Source organism: Mesoplodon mirus (assembly GCF_964341445.2).
Source record: "Mesoplodon mirus genome assembly, chromosome: 12".
Lineage (NCBI taxonomy): Eukaryota > Metazoa > Chordata > Mammalia > Artiodactyla > Ziphiidae > Mesoplodon > Mesoplodon mirus.
Genome location: NC_138988.1, coordinates 32,094,150 through 32,122,135, shown reverse-complemented (window position 1 = coordinate 32,122,135; position 27,986 = coordinate 32,094,150). Strand labels below are relative to the sequence as shown.

General features: G+C 35.8%; 1 protein-coding gene across 2 annotated transcripts in view; it reads left to right on the top strand.

The window, feature by feature from the left end:
* APPL1 (adaptor protein, phosphotyrosine interacting with PH domain and leucine zipper 1) overlaps positions 1-27,986 on the top strand; it is a 33,713-nt gene that overhangs the window by 1,373 nt on the left and 4,354 nt on the right. Inside the window, exons 2-21 of one of the 2 annotated variants that reach the window (XM_082638976.1) lie at positions 3,887-3,985; positions 5,239-5,298; positions 5,817-5,888; positions 8,607-8,694; positions 10,497-10,538; positions 11,098-11,156; positions 14,165-14,311; positions 15,213-15,295; positions 16,252-16,410; positions 17,088-17,276; positions 18,763-18,805; positions 20,005-20,061; positions 22,478-22,569; positions 22,975-23,157; positions 25,025-25,077; positions 25,677-25,851; positions 25,952-25,988; positions 26,710-26,856; positions 27,438-27,488; positions 27,786-27,875. In XM_082638976.1, coding sequence (XP_082495102.1) covers positions 3,887-3,985; positions 5,239-5,298; positions 5,817-5,888; positions 8,607-8,694; positions 10,497-10,538; positions 11,098-11,156; positions 14,165-14,311; positions 15,213-15,295; positions 16,252-16,410; positions 17,088-17,276; positions 18,763-18,805; positions 20,005-20,061; positions 22,478-22,569; positions 22,975-23,157; positions 25,025-25,077; positions 25,677-25,851; positions 25,952-25,988; positions 26,710-26,856; positions 27,438-27,488; positions 27,786-27,875 — 1,926 coding nt within the window. The remainder of the gene's footprint in view (positions 1-3,886; positions 3,986-5,238; positions 5,299-5,816; positions 5,889-8,606; positions 8,695-10,496; positions 10,539-11,097; positions 11,157-14,164; positions 14,312-15,212; positions 15,296-16,251; positions 16,411-17,087; positions 17,277-18,762; positions 18,806-20,004; positions 20,062-22,477; positions 22,570-22,974; positions 23,158-25,024; positions 25,078-25,676; positions 25,852-25,951; positions 25,989-26,709; positions 26,857-27,437; positions 27,489-27,785; positions 27,876-27,986) is intronic. The other variant, XM_082638977.1, reaches the window with a different exon arrangement.

The window sequence follows — 27,986 nt, the reverse complement described above, 5'->3', positions numbered from 1 at the left end:
AAACTGACTTCTTGGCTTATTTTGACTGCCAGAATAGCCAGTTCAAATGCTTAACGATTTCTGTAGTATAAAGTAATAATCTACATTTGTTTCAGATGTTCAGCAAAAATTTTGTGGGATGTATTGGTCAGGTGTACTTTTGTCATTTTAGTTTTTTATTTTATAAGACTCAACAGGTGCCTTACCTTTCTTCTCATACCTGGGCTCACTTTTACAGCTCATAAAGATTACACACTGCTCAGAATGGGTTACACAGTGCCCTAGCCATGACTTAGGAGGGTATAATCTCTTGACTCATCTAATTTCTTGAACTTTTCACACAATTAGTTTACAACTTGAGCTTCTTTTTTACAAGCATGTGCTGTATTAGTATTAGTTTTATGGTAATTTTTAATGAAATAGCCACGTTGATAGTCTTTCGTAGTAAATTTGAGCTAGTTAATGTTTACTTGGGAAAATTAATTGGGACAACTGGGATTTAGAAGGGTAAGACACTGAGAAGCAATTCTTGGGGAAAACCTGTGGCAAGATGGAAAGCCCTGGATTGGGGATTCAGGATATAAGGGTTTTAGTCATTACTGCCGCTTAGTACCTTCTACCTTAGGGCAAGTCACTTAACATCTCTGAACTTCAGCTGTTATAGATAGTGAATGTTTTAATCCTTGTACTTGATTATAAAAATAATAGTTGTTTGCTTCAGAAAAATTGGAAGATACAGAAAGCACACAGTTACCTGTCGTGCGCCCAGCAGCAAACTCTGTTAACAGTTTGCTTTCTTTTTTCTAGTTTTTTTCTCTTACACCTTCTAATGTGATTGAGATTATATTGTACATAATGATTTTTATTTGGCTTTAACTACACATTGTAGCTTAAGTACCTTCACACGTTATTACATACTGAATAAAAAATTCAAAGGTTGAACATTTCCTTGACTCACTTAATATAGTTGTCCTGTTGTTGGACTTTTAGAGTTTTTCCCAAGTTTTGCTTTTATATATAGTGCTAAGATTAATGCTTTTGGGCATCAATTTTTGTTCTCATCTGGACTATGTATCTAGGATAGAGTCCAAGAAGTTGAGTAACAAAGAGGAGGAAAACTTCTAAAGCTCCTGATAGAGATGTTTTTATTAGATTATTTGATCCTAGTCAAAAATGGCCTGCCAGTTGCTATGTAAAAAAGTTAGAGCCTGGGAGTCCTGAAAGACTACCCTGAATTACAATTGTCCTTTTTTAGTTTTAATTTAAAGTAACGAAGTATTAAAATAGGGGTATATTTGCAAGTCCAAATCCAGCTGATTGCACATACACATCTTTAGAATTATCTTGCACAACCCATACCATTCTGCAAAAGATACCATCTGTTGAAGTAGGAAATCTTAAGACTATACTAGATGCCTTATCAATGCTTATATGTTGTTTTGAAAATCAGAAACAAAATTAAACTTTCTATTTAGTAAGAAAATATATGATCTTTAAAAAAATAATTGATTTTATATGTAGATAAAAATCTTATCAATGATCCAGCTAAGCTAGAACTGTGAAGGCAAACTCCAATCCCAAATGGAGGCTTTTCTCTTTGGCATAATATGAAATACTCAAAGATTATGAGATGTACTTTTTTTAAATTCACATTTTGACATCTCTTATATTGAGATGCCCCTTACAATTGATGTTGTTTTACTTGTAATTGCCTGCAAATCTACACACTTGGTTATTTCTCCTAGTGACATGAGTGGCCAAGTGCAGCCTTTTAATGTTCAGCCAACAAATCAATTCACAACCACTTGAAGGATTATCAGTCTTGTTTTTTGTCTGAAAATATTTCTTTGACAGCTAGTAACATGAAGCAAGTGCTGCCATCAAAACTTGCTGACTGGGTATCAATAATTTGGAAGAAAATATTGGAGATAAAAGTGGAGCACTTCTGAGAAATATTTGTCACCTGCTCGTGGCACAGAATAATATTGGATGTGAAAACATGGCTAGCGGTGTCTTCTTATGTCAAAAAATTATGCACAAGAGTTGAAATTTTAGGGTTATATTAAATTTGTGCACCTTGTGTTTTCTTTTTGTGTTTATATGAGAGTTATATAAAAAATTCTGTCAAAGATCTGTTTCCATAAATATAAAGTAAAAACTTCAAGACATTAGAACACCTGAATTCATAGCTTAATTGCCAGCACTGTTTTGTTTGTGACAGTAGTGTATTAAACTGGCACAGCTCACAGTGGATGCCGTCATAGATTCAGTGAAATGGTACCAAAGTGATTGCATTTTTGTAAGCTGCTAACTTTAAACAGTCATTATACAGTGTTGAACTCAATCTTATTAGCTTTACATAAGGAAGCTGTTTCAACCCTGTTTGAGGCTAAGAACATGTTTTTAATTTAAGTCCACTACACATGTTTGCATAAATGTGTTATTCCTTGAGTTAGAATGCTAATTTTTGAAGAAAAAAAATGTAAGTGGCACACTTCTCTTAAGAATGGCACTAGCAAAACAAGATTTCATGATGCTTTCTTTTTTACATCTTAAAATAGCACTTGGGGAATGGCAGTAGGGCACTAGAGCTAAAAAATAAAAAGATTCTGCCAGATCTAAATCTCTGGGGCATGGGGAAGTAGAAGACTGAGATAACTTGGACTTCATATACTGGCATAATGATTTTGCACTGCTTTTTAAAACAACCATAGTGACTTAGCTTTCTCTTCTGAAAATAGGAAGCTAAGGAATAAGTTGGTTTTTAGAAACCAGCTTCTAAGGCTGAGGTATAAATTAACTATTTGTAGAATAAAAGTACAAGGTCATCTTTTAGATTTTAAGCTGTAGTTATCTCAATAATTGTTGGAATTTAATTCTTATCCTGCCTTTGGGATATAAAAAGGTGAACATACTTTGCCTTTAAGCTGAGTTTCCTTATCTCTGATCCTTTTTATTGACAGTCTTAACATTTACTGACTGACAAGTTTTTACTCTTAAAGTGAAGGTAATTTTTACATGCTCGTGCTCATTGTGGGGGGAAAAAAAAGCCTAACAACATAGAAATGTATAAAAAAGAAGAAAAATGATTCCAAATTCTGCACTCAGAAAAAACCTAGTTAGCATTTTACAGGCCATGTTGGGGAGGGGAAGGGATACTATGGTGTTATTTTGGATTATGATGGGGAGGAGTTTGGCACTACTAGAAGAGACTATGGAGAAAGAGAAATAATCAGGGACTTCCCTGGTGGCACAGTGGTTAAGAATCCGCCTACCAATGCAGGGGACACGGGTTCAATCCCTGGTCCGGGAAGATCCCACATGCTGTGGAGCAACTAAGCCTGTGCACCACAACTGCTGAGCCCACGTGCCGCAACTAATGAAGCCCATGCACCTAGAGCCTGTGCTCCGCAACAAGAGAAGCCACTGCAATGAGAAGCCCACGCACCGCAACGAAGAGTAGCCCCTGCTTGCTGCAACTAGAGAAAGCCCCTGTGCAGCAATGAAGACCCAACACAGCCAAAAAAAAAAGAGAGAGAGAGAGAGAGGGAAATAATCATACTAAGTTATACTGAAAAAAGATATTTAAAATATTTATACATGGAATACTGTTAATATAGTCTTGACTGATTCTGTAGATTTGTTCTTAATTACAGACTTTTTAATTCATAAAAATATACCTTTGTTGTTCCTTCTAAGGTTTATATAACATAGTTGGAAAATCTATCTGTTTTAATGAAATTGAGAATAAAGAACCCCAGCGTCTTGGCATTACTATCGAAATAGATCAAAACTCAGAATTGTTAGAGTTCTAATATCCTGTGATTTTTCCATCTTTTAGGAAAAAAAGATTTCCACTTGATTTATATAATGGTTAACATAAACTTACTGCTTTTATTTTATACAGACAAGGTCTTTACTGGGTGTATTTGAAGAAGATGCTACAGCTATTTCCAACTATATGAACCAGTTGTATCAAGCTATGCATCGGATTTATGATGCACAGGTAAAGAACTAAAGGCTGACTCAGTGCATTTATAAAATAAATCTTTAAGCCCATGAGGACAGAGATAGTGTCTGTCTTATTTACTGGTGCCTAGCCCTGTCCAGGGTGCATAGTAATAAACATTTGTTGAATGGATGAATGAACATTAAGGATTTTGTATTACAGAGCTTACATTTCAATTACTAATGTATAGTTTGTAGCACTACAAAAGTGATGAAGATGGAAGCATCTACTCCTTTTCCCCAAACATAGTAAGGACTTTCTTAGTGAAACTCTGATAGTGATCTTTGCGTAAGATTTGACTTAAAACCCTGTATTGCCACCAGTATTTTCCCTAATCATGCTTTTAATCTTATGGGATACTTCCCCTTTTTGAGCAGAGGATTTGAAAGTAGACTAGCCTCTATCTAGATAGAAGGTAATAAAGAGTAGATATAGCTCTGGGGTACTAGGAGATGAATTTTAAAAGGATGTGACTAGATTATTTTGGTTGAACAGGCATAAGATTTGAGGCTCTGTTTATGTAACTTAATTATAAGCCTTAACAGCAACCTGGGTTCTATGATAAACTCTCTTTGGGATTAATTAAGTGTACAAGTTTCTTTTTTTGCCCCTTCTCAATTTCTCTTCTTTCAGGACTCAAATTTTCGTTATATACTTTAAAGTTACTGTGATAGTTACTTATTTATTTTTCTTAGTGATAGGTCGCTCAAGAATTTGATTTCTGACCACACAGATTAATATGTAAAAGAAACATTACGTATGTCATTATATTCATCACTGAAAAAAAACCTTTAAATTAAAAAAAGTATTTTCTTCATATGGCTACATTGTTATATGGTATGACTAGGTCATATGGTTGTATGTTATTAAATGCTTATCATTTTCTAGTATCAGCATCTAGAGAGGGATAATCAGTTATCAATGTAGACTCTCTGAAGATTCTGGATAACATTGTGTACAGTTTACTTCTAGCTTTAAAGCTTTAACTAATCGTTTTTATTAGCTAAAAAGAAAAAGCACACACCTGGAACACTGCTGAATTCCTTGACGGTGTCTATTTCATGGTTTGAGTTTCCCTTTAAAGTGCTTAGTGGTAGTTCCCTTTCCAATGGCTTAATGAGGGGTTTTGAGAACATGTTGTACAATATTTATGTTAAGTGATAAATAAAAGTGGCATAGGAATCTTCAATTAAAACTTTTTTCTTAATCTGTACTACTGTTTTAATTTGAATGCTCATCTTTTCCTGTAGAATGAATTAAGTGCAGCAACACACCTGACTTCAAAACTTTTAAAAGAATATGAAAAACAGGTACTATATATGAAAGTTTTAAAAGTATAATTTAAAATATGCAGTGATACAGTATCTGTATAGATAAATAGAATTTCTTATCAATAATTCTAAGCCTTTTGGGATTCACAGAAGGTAATTTTGATATGCCATTGAAATTCCATTATGCACTTATATCTAATAATTTTAATGATTTAATGTTAGACACAGAGGTTATCTAATTTACCTCTTTTTTCAAATGAAGAAACTGAGGCTTGCTCAAGATTACACAGCTGGCTAGTAGAGAAATTGGAGCTAATTTTAAATCTTTGAACTTCTAGTATGGTGTACATTCCTGTACACCATGTTGATTGGTCACTTAGCAAACATTTTAATTAATGTGTACTACTTATATGAATTACATTATTTTATTAAAACGATGTTTTTAGAGCTTATTCAAAATTTTAGAAGTTTGCTGAAGTTATTTAAAAATTATAATGTCACTCACAAAAGACATACAGCATTGGACCTTTACCTCATCTCTGTTTCTCACTTTTCAGCGTTTTCCACTGGGGGGTGATGATGAAGTTATGAGTTCTACTTTGCAACAGTTTTCAAAAGTTATAGATGAGGTAAATGCTTATTTTATTTTGCTTGTATAAGTGATCTTATAATTAAGTTACTGAAGTTGTTTAGCTTTTATTGGGAAGTTTTATTATTATGATTTTATGAGTAAATCTTAATGATAAAAGATTACTATTTAAAGAAGCGCCTTATTTCCAAATCTTGGTGGCTGTCTTGTAAAAACAACACTATCTTTGTCTGATTAAAGCAAATTGTTTTCAAGGAATAAGCATATAGATGTGCTCTCTCTACTTTCATGTACCATTCAGCCTTTAATTGTGTAGTTTGATGTAGGCAGGGAGAGAAGAGTTAAGCTGTTAGCCATAGCTGGGCTCTTTATGGTTTCTCTGTTTTTTACATTGAGCAGTATTTTACCATTCATTTCATTAATCCTTCCTTCCCAAACAACCAATACCAGCCCTTAATTTCTCTACCAGTCAGCAGAACAAATCATTAAGACCTAGAAGCCAAGAGGAAGCAAGGTGGTGAGAAATGTTCGGAGAATCCATCCATAACTATTTTGTACTACTGCAGTGAAAGCTCTTCTTTTCAGATGAGCCATTAGGTAGTTCTGTCTTTTCTAGTCTCTTAACTGGAAAAGTAGTTTTTTGAAATATTTTAATAACACATCATAGCAAAATATTGTCACAGGAGATCAATTTAAAGAAATATTTATAGGAAATGGAATTTTTTATTGTGGTAAAATATATATAAAATTTACCATTAATGACATTTCGCACATTCACAATGTTGTGCAACCACCACTGATGTTCCAGAACATTTTCATCATCATCCCAAAGGAAACCTACTAGGTGCCTATTAAGTAGTCACTCCCTTCCTCCCCTCAGCTCCTGGCAACCACAAATCTGCTTTCTGTCAGTATGGATTTGCCTATTTTGGATATTTCACACAAATGGACTCATACGATTTGTGGATTTTTGCGTCTGTCTTCTTTCACTTGGCATAACGTTGTCAGGGTTCATTCATGTTGTAGAAAGTATCAGAATTTCATTTTTTGCTCTTACTTTGTTTTGCTGAATAAAATTCCATTGTATGTATACCACATTTTATTTATCCATTCATTAGTTGACAGACATTTGATTTGGGTTGTTTTCCATCTTTTGGCTAATGTGAACAGTACTGCTGTGAGCATTCATGTACAAGTTTTTTGTTTTTGTGTTTTCAAACGCCAGTTTTCAGTTTTGGGGGGTATATACCCAGGAGGGGGAATTGCTGGATCATATAATAATTTTATGTTTAGCTTTTTTTTTTTTTTTTGCGGTATGCGGGCCTCTCACTGTTGTGGCCTCTCCCGTTGCGGAGCACAGGCTCCGGATGCGCAGGCCCAGCGGCCATGGCTCACGGGCCCAGCCGCTCCGCGGCATATGGGATCCTCCCAGACCGGGGCACGAACCCGTATCCCCTGCATCGGCAGGCGGACTCTCAACCACTGCGCCACCAGGGAGGCCCTATGTTTAGCTTTTTGAGAAACTGCCAAACTGTTTTCCACAGCTCTTGCACAATTTTACATTTCTGCCAGTAATGTAGGAGTGTTCCAATTTCTCCACGTCCTTATCAACACTTGTTATTTTCATTAATTTTTTTTACTATAGCCATCTAAGCGGGTATGAAGTGGAATCTCATGGTAGTTTGTTTGTTTGTTTGTTTGGTTGGTTTTTGCGGTACGCGGGCCTCTCACTTCTGTGGCCTCTTCTGTTGTGGAGCACAGGCTCCGGACGCGCAGGCTCAGCGGCCATGGCTCACAGGCCCAGCCACTCCACGGCATGTGGGATCTTCCCAGACCGGGGCACGAACCCGTGTCCCCTGCATCGGCAGGCAGACTCTCAACCACTGCACCACCAGGGAAGCCCCCTCATTGTAGTTTTGATATGCATTTTCCTGAAGCCTAATGATGTTGAGCATTTTTTCCTATGCTTATTGACCATTTGTATATATTTGAAAAAGTATCTATTCAGACCTTTGCCCATTAAAAAAAATTATGTTTATTTTTTCATGTTTATTTTACTTTACTTTTTTTGGCCACGCCTCATGGCTTGTGGGATCCCAGTTCCCCAACCAGGGATTGAACCTGGGCCCTCGGCAGTGAGTGCAAGGAGTCCTAATCACTGGACCACCAGGGAATTCCCTGCCCAATTTTTAATTGGGTTGTCTTTTAGTATTGAGTTTAAGAGTTCTTTATTCTAAAGTATACAAGTCCCTTATCAGATATGTGATTAGTAAATATTTTCTCCCATTCTGTGGGTTGTCTTTTTATTCTCTTGATAGTATCCTTTGATGCACAAAAGTTTTCAATTCTGATGAAGTCCAGTTTATATTTTCTTTGGTTGCTTGTGCTTTTGGTGTCATATCTTAGAAACCATTGCTAAATTCAAGGTTATCACATGTTTTCTTCTGAGAGTTTTAAATGGAATATTTTTGACTGTCACCTAATTATGTGATAACATCACATAATTTTAGGGTTCCCTTATGTAAATGTATCAGTACCTTTTTTAACTTTTTGGCCGCATCACTTGGCATGCAGGATCTTAGTTCCCCAACCAGGTATTGGACCTGTGCCTCCTGCCGTGGAAGCCCAGAGTCTTAACCGCTGGACTGCCAGGGAATCCCTATACCAACAGCTTTTTACTAGGTTTTGTTCAGTTTCCATAATGCTGGTTGATTGTCTCTTTGTAGTTATTTGGCCTTTTTGGTCTTTCTTTTACCAGCTTAGCTCTTGTCATGCGGTACTTTCAACGCAGCTTGCTGATGCCATGATGTTCCCCATTACCCAGTTTAAAGAAAGAGATCTGAAAGGTATTGAAGTCAAGCTTATGTTTACTTTCATTAGCTGTTGGAAGATCACTGCTTGTAAAATTTGTAATACTCTATACCTTAACCATTTCTGACTGTAGCAAGTGTCACTTTTACTTTAATTAGTTGCTAAACATTTACAGGAGCTCCTGCTAGATGTTAAGCTAGATACTGAGGAGTACTTAAATGAATAAGGTGTCACATCCCTTGGGAAAGCCCAGAGAAGGAGATGGGTAAACAGATAATTCTGGTACTCTTATAATTAGGGATGAGCAAGGTGCTGTGGGGGCTCAGAGGAGGGTGTCAGAAAGGCTCCCTCACAGATGTGCCATGAGCACTGAGCAAGGAAGAAGAATTGGCCAGGAGAAGAGAGTCACTGTTCTACTGGAAGGACCAGAAAGCACAGAGTTATGGGTAGAAATGCATGTGTTGTTTTGAGAAACTGAGTGTGGCTGCAGTGTTGGATGTGTTGGGGGATGGCGGGAGACAACTCTAGATATAGATTAGTTGGGACTAGATCATGCTAAAGATGTTGGACTTGAGTTTATAAGCAAAGAGAAGACAATGGATGTCTTTAAGAAGTATACCTTTGTTTTTGGAGGATGGATTTGATGCTAGGAGAATGGACTAGGAAGTTGTGAGAGTCCAGTGAGGTGTGACCAGGGCCTGAACTGGGACAGTGGCGCAGGAGGTGAGGCGTGTTGGTGGGCTGGAGTGGTGGGAGGTAGGGGCTGGTCCATCTAACAACCCATGTCTCAGTAGCTTGTGGTGGCTTTCTTTTTTTCCCATTTAGGATTATTACGTGATAAAATGAGAGCGTTTATAGACTTGGCTCTGCTTTCTTACAATTTACAATCTCAGACAATCATACAGACTTATTTACAAAGTATGTATAGATAGAGTAAAAACATTGTACTAATGTATCAGTGGATGATAAAGTATTTAAATTATACATGGAATAAAGACAAATGTATTTTAGAGATATAATTAATATTTGTCTTGGTAATCTTCAAGAATAATCTTTTCCAAGGTCAAGAAACAAGACCTCTTTTCTCCATCTAAGGGGACTGAATATCATAATCTTGTCAATAAAATGTTCTTTTTATCATTCAGCGTTTGAACTTATTAGAGTCAGTATCAAAAAATCAATAGGTTGGATTCTGGTACTAAATCAGAACATTTGTATATCTTAGAATTTGCAGTGTTATTTTTTAAAATTTACTTATTTTATGTATTTATTTTTGACTGCGTTGGGTCTTCATTGCTGTGCGTAGGCTTCCTCTAGTTGCGGTGAGCAGGGGCTACTCTTCATTGTGGTGCACAGGCTTCTCTTCTCTTGTTGCAGAGCACGGGCTCTAGGCGCATGGGCTTCAGTAGTTGTGGTGCATGGGCTCAGTAGCTGTGGCTCGCGGGCTCTAGAGCACAGGCTCAGTAGTTGTGGCCCACGGGCTTAGTTGCTCCATGGCATGTGGGATCTTCCCAGACCAGGGCTCGAACCCATGTCCCCTGCATTGGCAGGCAGATTCTTAACCACTGCGCCCCCAGGGAAGCCCTGCAATGGTTTTAAAATTTTGTTTTTGGGTCATATAACAATTTGTGGCAGGTACAATTTCTGGTGGTGTAACTGTTGTTAATGATAGTAAATGTTAGGCTAGTTGAAACACAATAACTTTTTCACTTAGAATGTTGAACTTTGAAATATTTGGAGTTTTAATAGTAGCTTAAATGGCAGTTACTGTTTTCTAAACAAAATTTAAGATAGTTCATAAATATGCTAAACTGAAATTATTCTTGAACTTTTCCAGAAATATTGACATTAAAGGAAGTGTTTCAGATTGCTAGTAATGGTAAGCTCTGAATACTTTGTACATTTATTTCTTGTAATGATGCATTTCTTTATCAACACAAATCTGTGGCCAGATTTTATGTAATAATTGAAAAGAATGAACCTAATTAAAAGTTTAAGTGAATATTATTTAAATCCTTGTTATTTAAGTTGCACTATTTATGCTAGAAGAAATATTTTAAAGGAAGTTAAATCTTGTGGTTTGTTATCTTCATAATACCTAAGAAGGTGGTATATTTTCCCTTCCTTATTTTCCTGTCTATTCCATATTTTCTTTAATGGGCATTTGCTATTTCTGTACTAAAAAATACTTCAAAAAACTTTTAGTGGACTACTGTTTCCTTGGAATTAAATGTTTTTTACCAATTTAATAAACAGAAACATACTTTAGGGGGAAATTTGGCTGTGGGGAACATTTGGGTGGAGTGATCACATAGTAGGGAATTCTTATTTTGCTTTAGTACATTTGTTGAAAGATGCACATGTGAAAACTGTTAAAGCACTTATAAGTTTTGCAAAGTACTGTTGTATTTTTGTTAATAGTCATTTCTGTTTTCCAGATCATGATGCTGCAATTAACAGATATAGCAGATTGTCAAAAAAAAGAGAAAATGACAAGGTGTGATACATATTACTCCTTCAGTATCACAATTAACAACTGTTTCATTAGGTGGTCTCATTTTTCCAGTTTAAAAATGGTAGCCAGCAGTTGCTTTGTATGCTTTGCTGTATTGCCCTTAGTTTATTCTGTCCTTCTAGTTCAAAGCCTTTCTGTTAATTGTTAATTATCAGACAACTAATAATTGTCTTTTTAAACAAAATATTTTTCTGTTGATAGAGTTTTATAAGTAAACATAACTATTCCAAAAATGTAATTGATGCCCAGGTGTAACATTGCCTCCTTTTGCTTTGTATTTTGATAACACTGCATTTGTTTTATATATGTATTCAAAAGTGTGTTCTGATATACAGTGGTTAAAAAGTTGAATTGTTACATACATAATTGAATGAAATTCTGTTTTGAAGACCTCCTCATTTACAGGGAATATATATATATATATATATATATGTATGTATTTTTTTTTATGCTTCTTCAAGGAGTGAAATTCAGAAATATTATACTACATTTGAGGAGAAATGCATTTGAGTAAAGAACAAAGAACAGAGTATTAACAAGTTCATCTAGATGCTCCTTAAGATCATTTCTCTCTCAGTGTCTAGTCCAAGGCTCGATCAGAGTAGGCCTCCGCTAGATGCTTGTGAGTCAGATGGTCTCTGTGCCCAGGAATTGGCGTCTGCAGCCTTGGCTGCGGCTGCTGGTAGGGACACAGTGACCACTCTGGGAATCCACAGTTGGGTATGATTACTGTGCAACAGCCACTGTGACCCAAAAAGGGAATGTTTCTCTCACAAATTGAGTACAAAGATCTGCTTTCACTGATTACTTGATGGTGCAAATATTTATAAAATACATACATTTTCAGATCTACATTACTTTGTTACTTTGCCATAGAGAAGCAGTTAAGGCTCTAAGTATGAACTTTGTTTTATTTTACATTGCCTCTGGCTGTTCCAGGTATTTTTAAAAACATTCTTCCACTAATTCAATTTATTTGAAAAATTTATTGAGCACCTACTATATTTTGGGTACTATGGGGGAACAATGTGAGTAGGCTCCACCTCTGCCCTCAAGGAGTAGATAATCCACATCTATCAAAGGCTTCCTGTATGAAGGCATGTGACTAGAGCAGCTGCCAGAATACAAGGATGAAGAGAACACATGAATTAACACTGAGTTAAGTGCAGTAAAGAAGTCTTAACAAAATGCTGGGAGAGCAGAGAGAGGACAGTATATCTTTGATTGGTAAGTTGGGAAAGGTTACACTTTAAGGAGGTGCCATTTGCATTGAAGCTGAGCAGATGTCAGTGGTTTGGGATTGGGGGAGAGGGCATTTCTGGAAGAAAAACGGCCTTTGCAGAAGCACATGGGAGAGTCTGGAGAGCGTAAAGGTTAAGAGCACTGCCTCTGGAATCAGACTGGTTGGGAACTAATATCAGCTGTGCCGCTTATTTTCCTGAGGTCAAATAAGCTGGTTTGGTTTAGTTACACTGGTTACTTAATCTCTCTATCAAAAAAACTCAGTAGTTGTGAAGAGGAAGGAGAATGCATGCCGAGTACCTGGCTTATAGATTTTATTATTATTTCTATCAATAATTTTGATAATGGAAAGATAATCATTTCAGTGTGTCTGGAGCATAGGATGTATTGGGGGGAGGTATGGCCAAACGACAAGAAAGAGGTAGTTTGGGGCCAGGTTACTATGTTAATGACTAAAATGTATGTTAGCGGGAGTGGGCAGCCACCAAAGGATTTTAAGTAGATGAGTGACACCATGCAATTGTGATAACAGAATGAAAATATTAGTGGAAATATGAAGGGGACAAGACTAGAGGGAATCCAATGAAAAGGTATTGGAATAGTCGGCAAAGATATTAGGAGAGTCTCAGCTAAGGTTGTTATTGAAAGTGGAGAGGAGGGAATACTTTTGGAAGATACTTCACAAGTAGAATTGACAAGACTTATGGTAGGAGGAGGAATAAAAAATGAGTCCCAAAATTCTTGGTTGATGGGATGGATCTAGGAAAAATTAAGAGAGCTAAGAAACAAAGTAGAGGAGCAGGTTTTGTGAGGATACTGTCTTCAGTTTTGTACATTTCCAGCACATTCACACAACACACACACATTCACGCATAAAGGACCCATCTGGAGAACTGCTTCCTCTGACAACTGGGAGAGTGAGGAGCAGGAGATAAAACTTCGGGAGTCGTTGGTGTATTAGAATATTCCTGGTACTTGCTTTGGTATTCTATGGAAAGCAGGAAAAGAGAAGAGACAGTGTATGTTATGTAACAGGTGCTCAATAAATATTTGTTTTCTGAATACAAGAACTCAAGGGACATAGTTTAAGTGTAGGTGAAGGAAAACAAGTACAAGAAAAGAGGAGCAGTAGGGAGAGAACCAGAGAACTAGGAGGCAAGTGGTATGCTGTGAACTGAAAAAGGTCAAAGATTAATGGCTAAGCTAATACCAGACTGTTGTCTGCTTTTCCTCCATGTGGTAGACCTTATCTGCCCTGCTTAGTTCAGTTACTATACCATTCATAGCTATGTGTAGAATGCTGCTTTTTTTTTTTCTTTTTTTTTTTTTTGTGGTACGTGGGCCTCTCACTGTTGTGGCCTCTCCCATTGCACAGCACAGGCTCCGGACGCGCAGGCTCAGCGGCCGTGGCTCATGGGCCCAGCCGCTCCGCAGCATGTGGGATCTTCCCGGACTGGGGCACGAACCCGTGTCCCCTGCATTGGCAGGCGGACTCCCAAACATTGCACCACCAGGGAAGCCCTAGAATGCTGCTTTTAATGTGCATTTTAAAAAATAAAGTGGTTGGTAGTAAAACAGGAAAACTATATTAGCCAATATTCTGCAGGATTTCTATCTCAGAAAATAAGAAAGCTATGTACAGTTGCTGGTGATGCACCTTTTTCCTTGGGTACTCTCTTCCCCTCACCCACTACTAAAGATAATTCAAAATTAAATAAATAATAGTATTTTTAATCTTTCACTCAAAGGTGAAGTATGAAGTAACAGAAGATGTCTACACTTCCAGAAAAAAACAACACCAGACCATGATGCATTATTTTTGTGCATTAAATACTCTTCAATACAAAAAGAAAATAGCATTGTTAGAACCTCTACTTGGGTACATGCAAGCTCAGGTGAATATTGTACTGAGTTTTGGATTATAACTGTCTCAAGAACTTTATATTAAGTTTGATTTTTATGTTAAATGTAAGGATATTACAAACTAAGGTCAAATACTCATTTGTGTCTGTGATTTTAAAGCATTTTTTTAAAATGTCAGAGTGCTATTTTAAGGAAGTTAGGGAGAAGGGTTTTCCTAGCAAATGAAGATTTCAAATACTTTAGGGTAGGTGAAACCACTTACCTTGTATTTAGACCTTGCCCATCACAGTTGGGGACAGGGAACAGAAAGATAAATGAATTCCAAAGCTACTCCTATTGCTCAAGCTTCCACTCACTCTTGCTTCATAATAGATCTGAAAGAGAATGGACATGTTTGAGCTTGTGTCATGTTCCTGGCATACTTCCTGAGTTAAAATTAATGGATGAACTCCAAAGTATTCCAAGAGTTGTACATCAGGAAGGAGGCTAGAAAATTAAATTTGGGTAACATAAGATGAAATAGCAGTCCCCTAAAAGCAAGAGTTTAAAGAAATTTGAATATTCCTTTGAATATGAGTACTTATTATTCCTCAGATATAAAACTTATCTTTGTAGTAAATATGAAATAGTTTATCCATATGACTTACTTGAAATGTTTTAAAATATATTTTCCAATTTTAAAAACTTGTTTACTATATGCATGTGTTAATATATAAGATGATGCACAGTGAAATTTAAGTGTAGTTTCTTCAGTGGCTCTATGCCCAGTAGAAATCATTGTAAACTACAACCTATTTTTACACAAATGGAAATAATCCTTTGTTTTTTACTTAACTATGTATCTTGGTGATTGTTTATATGATTCACTCTAAGTATTTTGTGTGTATGTGTTTCTGTTGTTCAACCTCCCATTCCCACACCCTCTTGCCCCAGATAAGTTTCTTTAAGATGGGTTCTGAAAATCTCAATGACCAACTGGAAGAATTCTTAACTAATATTGGAACAAGTGTACAGAAGTAAGTATTTTCTTCCTTAAAATTGAAAATGAAGTTATGAGAATGATAAGTTAACAGCTAAATACCATAATCTAAAAATATTTACCACTTAATTTCTGAGGGGCTATTTTCCCTGCCGTGAGAGTGTTTCTCGAGTGGCTCATGGATGCTTCTTGGTTTTCTCACCATCTTTTCCACAGAATTTGAACTCTGAATTTCATAACAGTGTCAAATCTGATGGTATTTTATTGATTGTAGACTAGGTTTTATGTCTGAATACAACAGACACATAATAGTAATTATCCATAAGTGAATTATCTTCACAGTTATCTGAATTGTAGGGGATGGATGGGAGAGTACTAAATAAATCTTGCTTTGCAAGCCATGAGAGATTCAAGAGACACAGGAAGTACTAATCAGGTTCAAAGTCTGAGCAGTGATGTGGTTAATCTGCGATATGGAGGGAGATGAAAAGGATTGTTGTTTTTTTTTTTTTCTTTTTGCGGTATGCGGGCCTCTCACTGTTGTGGCCTCTCCCGTTGCGGAGCACAGGCTTCGGATGCGCAGGCCCAGCGGCCATGGCTCACGGGCCCAGCCGCTCCGCGGCATATGGGATCCTCCCAGACCGGGGCACGAACCCATATCCCCTGCATCGGCAGGCAGACTCTCAACCACTGCGCCACCAGGGAGGCCCGAAAATGATTGTTTTAAACGCACAGGGCAGAGCAGTTTGAAAATTCCTCCAAAGTATGAGTCATTCAGTGTGGCTTCATTAGTTTTGGAATTTGGTATTGTTCCCAAATATCTAAGTTTCAAATAAAACGTAAAGCTGCTTTATAACACGCCACTTTAACCACCCATGCCACTGCTGTTCTCTTTAGGAAAATATATACAGAACAAATATACAGATAAATAAGATTGGTAAGGAGTTCTTTGTCTGTTGTAGTTGGTAGTAAATAATCTGTTCCTTCTGTTAGTGTTCGCAGGGAAATGGACAGTGATGTAGAGACCATGCAGCAGACAATAGAGGATTTGGAAGTAGCCAGTGACCCCTTGTATTTGCCTGACCCAGATCCCACAAAATTTCCTGTTAATCGAAACTTAACCCGAAAGGCTGGATACCTTAATGCTAGGAAGTAAGAAAACTATTGTTATTTTCATATATTGTGTATCAATTAAGGTAATAGCAAGTGAATATAATAAATGATATCTCTAAACTGTTCTGATTTTACTAAATGTTGAATCTTTTTACTAATATCACTATTAGTATTTATGCCAACTTTTTGACAGATGAGGTACATGAATAATTTTCAAAAGTAAAATTCTATTTAGATATTTATCAAATGATTTAGAATTATTTTAAAAAGTGAAACCAATTTAAGTTTAAATCTAGCATAACATGTGAATGCTATTAAATATCATTTTCATACTTTAAAATATATGTAATTACACCATCAAGTCAAATTTTAGTTTTTACCTGAAGATAGGATAAAGCAGTAAAATAAATCCTTTTGTTTTGAATTTATTCCCTTGAAATACAGTTGGACTGTATTTTATGGAGCATCATAACAGCTGTAATTTGGTCATTTCCAGCCTTGTTTTGGAAATATATACATGCACAATTACACAAGTGGGTCAGTTTATGTGAATTTATTTTAGAGACTGAAAACCTGATGTTTATATTTTCTAGGCACCTTGGTGCCTTTTTGCAAGGTGGTTCTTTGTGATGTGCTTTATCTTTATCTTGTGTCTGGCTGATGATGGGATTTTAGGTGTGTTGTTATTAAAGAGTGAATGTACTTTCTTCATTTAGTAAAACAGGCTTGGTGTCATCTACCTGGGACAGACAGTTTTACTTCACACAGGGTGGAAACCTAATGAGTCAGGCCCGTGGGGACGTAGCAGGAGGCCTGGCCATGGACATAGACAACTGTTCAGTAATGGCTGTGGACTGTGAAGACAGGCGATACTGTTTTCAGATCACTTCTTTTGATGGCAAAAAGTTAGTATTTTTCCCTACTATTAAAAAAAATCTGTCATATTTTAAACTACTGAAATGTAGGATAATTCCTTTTCATTTGGACATTCATTGTACATATATTTTAGAATTATTATGTATTAAGATAATTTTCTTTTTAATCTTGTAGAGATTAGTTGAATTTTCCTTTTTGACTTAGATGAATGATGTCAATATTTTGAGGTTGTCAAAGCAAGTTTATGTGGTAAAGACTGGGGATTTCATGTTAAGAGACTGGTCACTGAAAATCCAGCATGGTATGGGGAAGGCAGCACAAGTTAGTGGAAAGAGCTCCAACCTTTGGGTCAGAAAGCTCAAATTCTGGATCCACTACCTACTTTGCAGTGTTAGACAAGTTACCTGACCTCTCTGAGCTTCATTTTTCTACATGTAAAATGGAGGTGGGGGGGGTCCTTCATTTCTATTTTGTGAATTGTTATGTAGAATAGAAATCTAACATATGTAATGGGCCTAGCATGTAATAGGTGCTAATAATAATATTTTTAAATGTTAAATATTTCTGATCAAATTAATTATTTAGGCCATTAGTGTTTACGTGCCATCTTTTAAACTTCTATTACCTTTGCATTAAACAAGAATCCCATAGAGCAGCTTTTAAAACAAATTTTTGAGAAGCACAGAACAATACAAAAAGATGTGTGAAGAAAAGCTATAATCTCATTAACCAGAAGCAATAATTAACTTTTTGGTCATTGCCTTACAGTTTTTATTTTTTATTCTAAGTACATTTTTAAAACAGTTGAGGAAATACTGACTGTTTATTTCATATTCCTTCTATAAACATACAATGAATGTCAATTACTGTGTGTCATTGTCACACTGGATGTTGGGAGTCCCTTTGTTCATTTGTCAAAATTACCAAACTGTTAACGTTACTGGATGTATTTACATTTTTGTATTTCCAGTTTTTTGCTAATGCTTAACATGATTTCCCATTTCACATTCCTGGTGTGATTCAAAATTAGTGAAAAAAATTTTTTTCTAACTCTTAAAATATTAACATCTATAGAAAAGCTACATATCCCTATGTTAGTGATTAATATGTTGAAAAGTTTTACTTAACCATATTCAAGGAAAAATAATAAATAATGAAGTAAAATTAGTATTTTCTATTAGGACCACTGATTTATGTTTGAAATATATATGGTAAGTGTCAGAAAGTTGAAATGCATTGTCTTAGTGTCAATGTACCTTTGTTATAGGCTGCCTTCTGAAAACCAGCACATTTCTTTTTTGGTACATCTTGGCATAGATAGACAAAGTCAAGAGTTGTTAAAATCTGAGTCCTGATACCTCTGATAGTCTCCTTTCCTTAAGATACTGGTTGGTTATGTGTTTTCTCTTTGTTTGTTTCATACTGATGTGTATCTTTAAAGATAAAAATTTCTCACTCATGTTGAAAGTACTTTAGAAAAAAGTTTACTGTCAGACTTTTTCTCTTTTTTTTCAGGTCTTCAATTTTGCAAGCAGAGAGTAAAAAAGACCATGAAGAGGTAAAATTTAATCTACTTAATTTCTTCAGCATCATCTTAAGATATTTTTCTGATGACAAAACATATTGATGTGTTCATTATAGAAATTTGGAAAATCCTAGTTAATTACAAATCTTTTTTTCATAAAAGTCTGTTGTCCTCAAGCAACATCCTTAAGTTTCACATGGAATTTTACAACTGGACCTATAAGGAGAGACCTTAGAGATCATCTCTTGCTGTCTTTTTAAAAGCTCAAATTCAGAAATGACCTTGTGACTGCTGCTTTCTGGCAGGCTGTTAGTATCATGAGGCGAGTTTAATCTATTCCCTTCTCTTACCAACTCTCTGAGACAGTATTTGCTGCATTAAGAACATAGTGGCAGATGTAGCGTGGCAAGAAGCAACTAAAGCTTAAAACCTTGGGGAAATGAAAGACAGAAAAACAAAAATTTGGGAGTGTTTGTTCTTCCTTGTGAGTCTTTTGTTTTTGGCTCCATTTTTACTTGTAGTTCACCAAATATGGAAGGTAAGTTGTTATGATATAATTGTGTTGGTAAAAGACAAGTTTAGAAATTATGTAGAGATCAACTTTTATTTACTTCTTATGGAAAAGAGTAGGTATTAAAACCTACTTCTGGTCTCTGAGGAATACAGACATACGTCTGTTCTTTGCAGGGTTTACCAAACAGGATATTAGGTTAGCTTTGTGAGGCTCCTCAGGCACTGGAATACTTGAGAGTGAAGCAGAGGATGTGGGGCAGAGAGTGTTTTCTGTGTTATTTATAAACCTGAAAGGGAAGTATGTAAAATACGTTCACAAGGAATATATTTAGCTCTTAACTTTTTTTACATTGTTATTAATCATGGTATCTGAGTCCAGACTGTCTTATATGGTGGGGATTAGAGGGGGGTGTGATATAAAAAGATAAATATAGACTCTTAAATTACAGTTTAACATGATAGCTATATTTTTTATTTCCTTGTATGAAATATATTTGGGATTTAAAAATAACAAATCTGTTCAGTGTTCTCTTGTACCTTCATATGTTGTACATATATATGCTTTTGTATATAGGAAGGTATTTATCTCATAAGAAAGATTATATGTTATTTCTTCTAGTGAAACTTATATGTCAGTTAAATATTAAACATTCTCTCTTAGAAGGGAAGCATTGTAGAAAAAAATATTAATCGTATTTTTCTATTTTTTCCTCTTGCAGTGGATCTGTACAATAAATAACATATCTAAACAGATATATTTAAGTGAAAACCCAGAGGTAATATTTTTATTTTATGTATCCAGATCTGGCAAAATTGAATAATTCTGTGGCTTATATGGCTTTTATTGTATTTTCTCAAGTTCTGTAATCTTTTAATTTGCCCTTGAATGGGCAACTTTCATATATCATGAATAGAATGAGTATCTGGTCTTCCTAGAACAGTAAATTATTTCAGAACATACTGAAATCAGTCAACCAACAAATGTAAGTAGACATCAACCTTGTGTTTAGCACCGTGTTGAGCACCATGGAGAAAGGGGATATAGAAGAAAAATAGGCCATGGCCTCTGCCCTCCAGGAGCTTATGTATGTGGGAAGAGAAAACTAAAACTTTAAGTAACATTTCCTATAAATTGAAAGTGTATGGTGATGACTGAAAGCTTAAGATTTCAGAATATTAAGATCAGTATGGATTTTAGTTTTAGAGAAAACTCTGTGGAGATGGCAGAAACCTGAGCTAGGTAGAATTTGTCCAGATTTTGAGGAAAAGAGCAGACACTGAGAATAAAAACAAAAGCACAAATGCAGAAATGTTGTGTTTGTGAAATTAGTTGTATAATTAGAATTGAAAGGTCTTGTTGGAGAATAATAGAAAACTGAAATGTGCATACAAATCACCTGGGGACCTTGTTAAAATGCATATTACGTTTCAATAGGTCTGGGGTGAGGCAGCCTGAACTCTCAAGTTTTGCCAATTATGCTTTGAGTAGCGGGTATCAAATCGGATGAACTCAGCAGTGTAGACAGAGTTGTAGATGCATTCCAAACATGCAGGCAGAACCCAGGGTGCAGAGAACTCTGGAAGGACCCATGAGTCCTAACTGCAGTGTAGTTGGGAAGAGACTTGGTTTAAGAGAGGAGCCATCTGACCTCTGCCAGTCTTGGTAGGCCCAGCTAGGCTGTGAACCTGGCTGCCTCCCAAGGCTGTTTGGGGCTGATGGGAGGCGGGGGGTGGGGGTTACGGTTGCAGCTGAGGCAGATCGGGGGTAATTTCTCTAGGAAGCCCTACCCTTCTAGGTCTTAAACTGTTGTTGGTGTAGCAGTTAATTAGACAGGACTGTTGGGGGACGTGTAGGAGGCCATTATAGTTTAGGCACGAATTGAGAGTCTGAACATGGTGGTAACCTGAGGGAAGAGAGAAGAATGAATCATAGAAACAGGTAAAAAGAAATTGGCTGGGCTAGTTAGTAACTGACCGATGTAAAGGATGAAGGAGACAAAGATGACTTCCAGGTTTTAAGCCCAAATGAAGGGAAGAACAATTTGGAAAAGAAGAGTTCTGTTTTTACCATAATGGTTTTGAGGTGCCATCCAAGACACATATGATTTGGATGCCTAGGAAAAAAGGTTTGAACTAAAGAAGCAAAATCTCATGACCTGAAAAATATTAGTTATTTCTGTTAGTTTTATAATGATCTAATGAGTTTAATCTAAGAATATCAGTGCTAACTGTAGAGAAGTCTTCTGCTTTTAGTAACCTGATCTCCTGCCAATCTTGCTTTTTCTTTCTGTTATGTGACTTGGGAACAACAGAAAATTAAAATGCAAATTAGATGACTTGTTAATACCTAGGGAATACAAAGGGAATATAGTGTTTGGATTTGAATAAGTCAGGCTTATTGTACTCTCCTGCCAATTATCAGAAGTCAGAGTTTTAATATTTTCCAGATTATCCAGAATTATTTTATTTATATTAATGAGAAGAAATTTTGATCAATTTGTGGTATTGTCTTCATACTTTTGCTAAGACACAGAAGTGCAAAAATGTTTTCTGATTATTTTTTCTAATGTACATGCTATTTTATTTAGCTTGTGTTTTAAATAATAAGTTTTAAATTATTTAATAAGTTTAATATTTTAATAAGTTTTAAAATATTTTTTATGGAAAGCTTTTTTTCAAATTTGGCCTGAAAATATCCATGATAACTTTATTAATAAATACACAGATATTTCTGAGCATAAATACATCCCGGAAAATCATGAAAACTTCAGCATCATAGTTATAAAATACTTTAATATTTTGTGACTATTTCCTGCTCCTTTTAAATTTCTTTATTTAGCAAATTTGAGTGCCCATATGCTAGGCACTGTACTAGGTGCTAGCAATACAAACCTTAATCTAAAAAAAATTTGATAGTTAAAATTTAAAGAAAAAATATTTCCTATTATGTATATTAGTAGAAAAAATTAGATTTCCCCCCTAGGTTTACAGGAAGTAAGAGGAAACTTAAGTTATAATGTTGTGAAGTTAATTATGTGTCTTAATACTAAGACAAGAGAATGTGGAACTAGTTTAGTAACTTCAATTTACATTTTTAGTGTAACTCAGGGGCATTCTGACAGTTGAGAGAGTTATATTTAAACTTTTGGTTTTCTTGCTTTACTAATTAGTCCTTTTTTTAAAAAAAAATAGGAAATTGCTGCACGAGTAAATCAGTCAGCTTTGGAAGCTGTCACTCCTTCCCCGTCTTTCCAGCAGAGGCACGAGAGCCTGCGGCCAACAGGGTGAGTTACCAGTCTGTGGGCTATTTAAAGAACTATATGGGCTATTGAAAGTGTTAGCAAACACTTGGATTTTAGCAGTGCTAGTTACATTAGTACGAAATAGTTCTAGAAAATGTATTTCAAATCGGTAAATTTACCAGCAAGAGTGCTAAATAAATGATGATTCCAGATTTCCCTTGTGTTTATCTCTAGGTTAAAGTGATTTACATTTCTGAATTTAGTAGTTGGAAAGAAAAAGTCTTTTGATAAAGTCTTTTGACAAAGTAGCTGTGATTTGGGATTGTGTTTATTAAAATTTGTTCTCATCGACTTATAAAATTGTATTTTCTTTTCTCATAGTTTAAGTGTTTAATTTCCAAAAGAGAAAACTAAATGCAATGCCTTCTTGTTTTCTTCTGTGCTTAGACAATCTCGGCCACTGACAGCTCGAACCAGCAGTTCAGGATCCATAGGATCTGAGTCCACAAATTTGGCTGCCCTCTCTCTAGATTCTCTCGTTGCCCCAGACACCCCAATACAGTTTGACATCATTTCTCCTGTGTGTGAAGATCAGCCTGGCCAGGCAAAAGCCTCTGGCCAGGGAGGCAGGTGGGTGATAGGCAGGTCTGTAGGGCTGTAAGGCTTATGAGCCAATTTCTACAGTTGAGAGCCATCTCTCATACACCTTGTGCATCAGCTATGTTTTACTTTCTTTGTTTAATTACCTAACAGAATTTTGATAGTTGGAGAAGAATCATGCAGGCTTTTCTCTGTTTTTTGCCTAGTTAAATGAGTTAAGATAATTTAGTTTTAAAAATACTCAATTCTGAATTGTTTATCAGATCTACTTCTAAGGTATTTACTCTTAAAATTACAGAAGAAAGTTGACAGTCCGATTTTTACGTCATGACAATATTTTTTAAATTCTTGAGAGTAATACATGTGCTACAGGTTTATTAGAAAACGTTATCTAGGGGACTTCCCTGGTGGCCCAGTGGGTAGGACTCTGTGCTTCCAATGCAGGGGGCCCGGCTTCGATCCCTGGTTGGGGAACTAGATCCCACATGCATGCCACAACTAAGAAGTCCACATGATGCAACTAAGAAACCCGCATGTTGCAACTAAAAAAAAAAAAAAAGTTGTCTTGTGTCAGAATAAGAAATCTCCAGGAAGGAACTAAAACACTGTCATGCTATGAATTATTAATGAATTATCTTTTGTTTATATAATGAGAAATCCTTGTCAAAGCAGTTAAAATTTTTCTTTGGCTATGGATAAAGGAAACGTGGCTTAAGGCAAATCATTTATTAAGTAGGTGGGGCACCTAATAAATTGATAATGTAGTAATTTGGATATACATGGCCGTGACCAAGAAAAGATAATTTACTCTTTTTTTTTCTTTTTTCTTTTTTTTTTTTAATAAATTTACTTATTTATTTTTGGCTGCGTTGGGTCTTCTTTGCTGCGCTCAGGCTTTCTCTAGTTGCGGTGAGCAGGGGCTACCTTTCGTTGCAGTGCACAGGCTTCTCTTGTTGCAGAGCATGGGCTCTAGGTGCGCGGGCTCAGTAGTTGTGGCTCGCGGGCTCTAGAGCGCAGGCTCAGTAGTTGTGGCGCACCCGCTTAGCTGCTCTGCGGCATGTGGGATCTTCCTGGACCAGGGCTCGAACCCGTGTCCCCTGCATTGGCAGGCGAACTCTCAACCACTGTGCCACCAGGGAAGCCCAGATAATTTACTCTTGATCACAGAAATATACTTAGCATTTGATATGATAGGTCAGGCATGTATTAGGGAGATCAATTTCATGTTATCTTAACGCCAGTGTTATTTTAGAACCACTTAGCTGTTTGTCTATAAAACCTACTTTGGATTGTACTTTTCTTCCTTCATTGTGGGTGTGTCATGAGCCATGCACACTAAGGAGGGAGGTAGCTTCCATCTCTAGTTAGCTTTTCTTCTTGCATTCTGTTACGTATGCCTTGAGAAATACAGGTTTAAAACTAGAAAATGTTCAAATTATCATAGTTAACTTGCAACATGTACTTAGAGGACCTAAAAAAAGTTTTTTTACAATCCAAGGAAATTCCTGGCATTTTTCTCATGTACCTAAAGTTGAAGCTAAATTAGCCATTCCTCTGTCCTACTTTATTTAAATTCAAGAACTTTTGCAACATGTTTTATTATAATGTTGATTTTTGTGTGTCTATGGCTAAACATGCAATCTGTCCACATCTTCTAAAATATAGCAACTTTGAGTTCAGCCTGTTAACTTAGTGTGAGGGCAGAGGCCTTCATCACAAGTAAGTTGGTCATCAGTAGTGTTCCTTAACAGGAAGGGGTATTTTGGAGCTTTTTAAAAATGTATGTACAAGGTTTTGTGACTTTTAGTTTTTAACTCTGTGTTCAGTGATTGAGATTCCTTCCATGTGGCTCATGGTAACTGACCTCTGGTTCATAATTTTTTAAAATACTTTTCAGGCGTACAAATCCATTTGGAGAATCTGGAGGAGGTACAAAATCTGAAACTGAAGGTAAAACAAGTGTAGTATTCTTGTATTTTAGAAATTCTCAGAGCAGTAAACTGTGTGAAGAATTTGATGTTTACGTTTGTTTTGTTGTATGCTGTTTTAATGGTATCTATACTTCACAGTTTTCTCTTTTCACTCATAGAACACTTAAAGCAACAGAACTTAATCAAACTTAAGATTTAATTATTCACACAAAATTATAGATTATGATACTTTTGACCTCATAGTCAAATTCTCATTCCATAAGATATCCTTTGACCTTTTCCTAACAGCTGTTTTCTTCTGGTTTTGGAGCATAACTTTTTTTTTCTTTTTCCCATAGCTATTTACTTTGATATAATTTCAAACTTACAGAAAAGCTGTAAGCATAGTAAAAGGAATTCTTTTTAACCCAGAAGTACCAACTGCCAAAGCATAACCTTTTGCTATTTGAGTTTGAGATCTTAATTTTTCTATAAGATGAACACTGTAGTTAGGAGTTATTTCTAAATGCTTCTGCTATGTTGAATTTTTCATTGGAAAACCTAAAGAAAGTGTATTTTATTCCTTAGGAAAAGAAATTTGGTATTTAAAAATACGTAATGTACCTTGTTTTGTTGTAGATTCTATTCTTCATCAGTTGTTTATTGTCCGATTCCTTGGTTCTATGGAGGTGAAATCAGATGACAATCCAGATGTTGTTTATGAAACAATGCGCCAAATCTTAGCTGCCCGGGCCATCCATAACATCTTTCGTATGACAGAATCACATTTATTAGTCTCTTGTGATTGTTTAAAGTAAGTAGTAACCTGTCCCTCAAAAAACTGTAGGGAAAAATGTTTACATAATTTTAGCCTAATTAAAATTTGTCTCCCAAATTTTTAATTATTATTATAGGTTAATTGATCCACAGACACAAGTTACAAGGCTCATGGTGAGTTCTGCATGTTTAAAGCTTTATTTTAAGTCTCTTTGTACATATACACATCTTAATCTTTATAATAATCCTGATTCTGTATATTCAGATATGGTAGCGTGAATTATGATTGGGCTTTAGGGTGTTATAATTGAGTCTATGGCTATCTCTACAAAAAAGTTGTAACATTCCATGTAACTTAAAGAATCAATGCAATCTGGTGTGATACTTAGTATTTATATTTATCCCTCAGTTAGGGAGCATCTATCATACACTAAAGAAACTAAAAATTAAATTAAGGGATTAAAAGGCCAACATGACTGAGTTTATTTTATAATTATCTGTTTTGAAATAGCTGCAGGAGCCTGTGCTCCGCAGCGGGAGAGGCCACAGCTGTGAGAGGCCCGCGTACTGCAAAAAAAAAGAAATAGCTGCAGGCATGTGCTTCTATTTAATCATTTAATAATATAGACCATTTTTGTTACTGAATTTGAATTTGTAAAATGTGTTATTGACTAATAAAACAAATTCAGTATTCAACAACCTTTTAATTTCCTGACAATCCAAACCAAATATGACATTGTTTGTTCTTGGATTACCATTCGGTTAAGAAAAACAATTGTCTCTAATGTTCTATTTAGGATATTAAATAACTTAGTACATGAGTTTGTCATATATAAGAGGGCTGTTTTAATGGTTTGAAAAATTTCATGTTTGCTTCTGATGTTTTCTGTGGCAGTTTCCATTACCCAGTGTAGTTTTGTATGCTACACACCAGGAAAATAAGAGGCTTTTTGGATTTGTTCTTCGGACATCAGGAGGGAGAAGTGAAAGTAATCTGTCATCAGTCTGCTATATATTTGAATCAAACAATGAGGGTGAAAAGGTACGTGGCTTTTCAAAATGTGTTTCTGTTGTGAAATACGTGTCATAGTCAAAGTTCTTGCTAAGATTTCTGGAGAAAAACTCCCAAACTTTGCCTAGTCCAACTGAGTTGCTTGACCAAAGCCTCTTGTTTTGAAGAGAGCTGAGCTGATGGGTTGGGCCATCTGACTCCACAAACCTGTATCCTCCTGGCCATTGATAGCTGTTGCCATCTTCTGGCTTCGTTAACTTATCCTGGGAATGCAAAATATTCCCATAATCAGCCATTTCCAAATGTCTTCATCATAGAGTAGCAGCAGCAGCAGCTGCTTGCTTTGTTCTTTGCAACTTTACCATCTCAGTAATGAATTTGAGATAACATGTGAAATGTTATCTATGTATGTGAAAGAGGTGAGAGCCAGCAGTGGGAGCTCACAGACTCTGAAGAAAATATACAAAGGATTGGTTTTGGGGCTGGAACATTCTTAAATCAGCTTTTGTTTGAAGCAGTGTATTAAAATGAGTTATAAAACTAGTTACATCAGCCATTTGGACACTTGATGTAAGAACTGCCTGAGTTTTTCTTACTTGTTCCCCCTTTAGATTTGTGATTCTGTTGGACTGGCAAAACAGATAGCTTTGCATGCAGAACTGGTAAGAATCCAAGACACTTAATTATCCAAGAATGTTAACTAAAGTAATATAAGATCTTTCATATTAGCAAGTAAATAAAAATGATTTTGCTATGCAGGGTTAACAAAAGATGCTATTGCTGATACATAGCATTTAGAATTTGGATAAAGTGCTAACATTAGAATGTAAATTTTTGGTGTGCTTTCTCATAAATGCAAATAATAATTTGAAAAGGTTACAGAGGTAATATTAATTGACAAGTTAAAATTTAAAGTTATTTCATATTTAATTCATTAGTTGTATTCATCTGGTCTTCAGGATCGCAGGGCATCAGAAAAACAAAAAGAAATAGAGAGAGTAAAAGAGAAGCAACAGAAAGAACTCAGTAAACAAAAACAAATTGAAAAGGTATGCAGTCCTAATGTCTAGATCTTCTCTGACTAGATAAGATGTTTATGAAGAGTTTCCTTAATTCAGCACTGTGACTTTCATATTGGAATTTTCAAGTGAAGGTCTGTT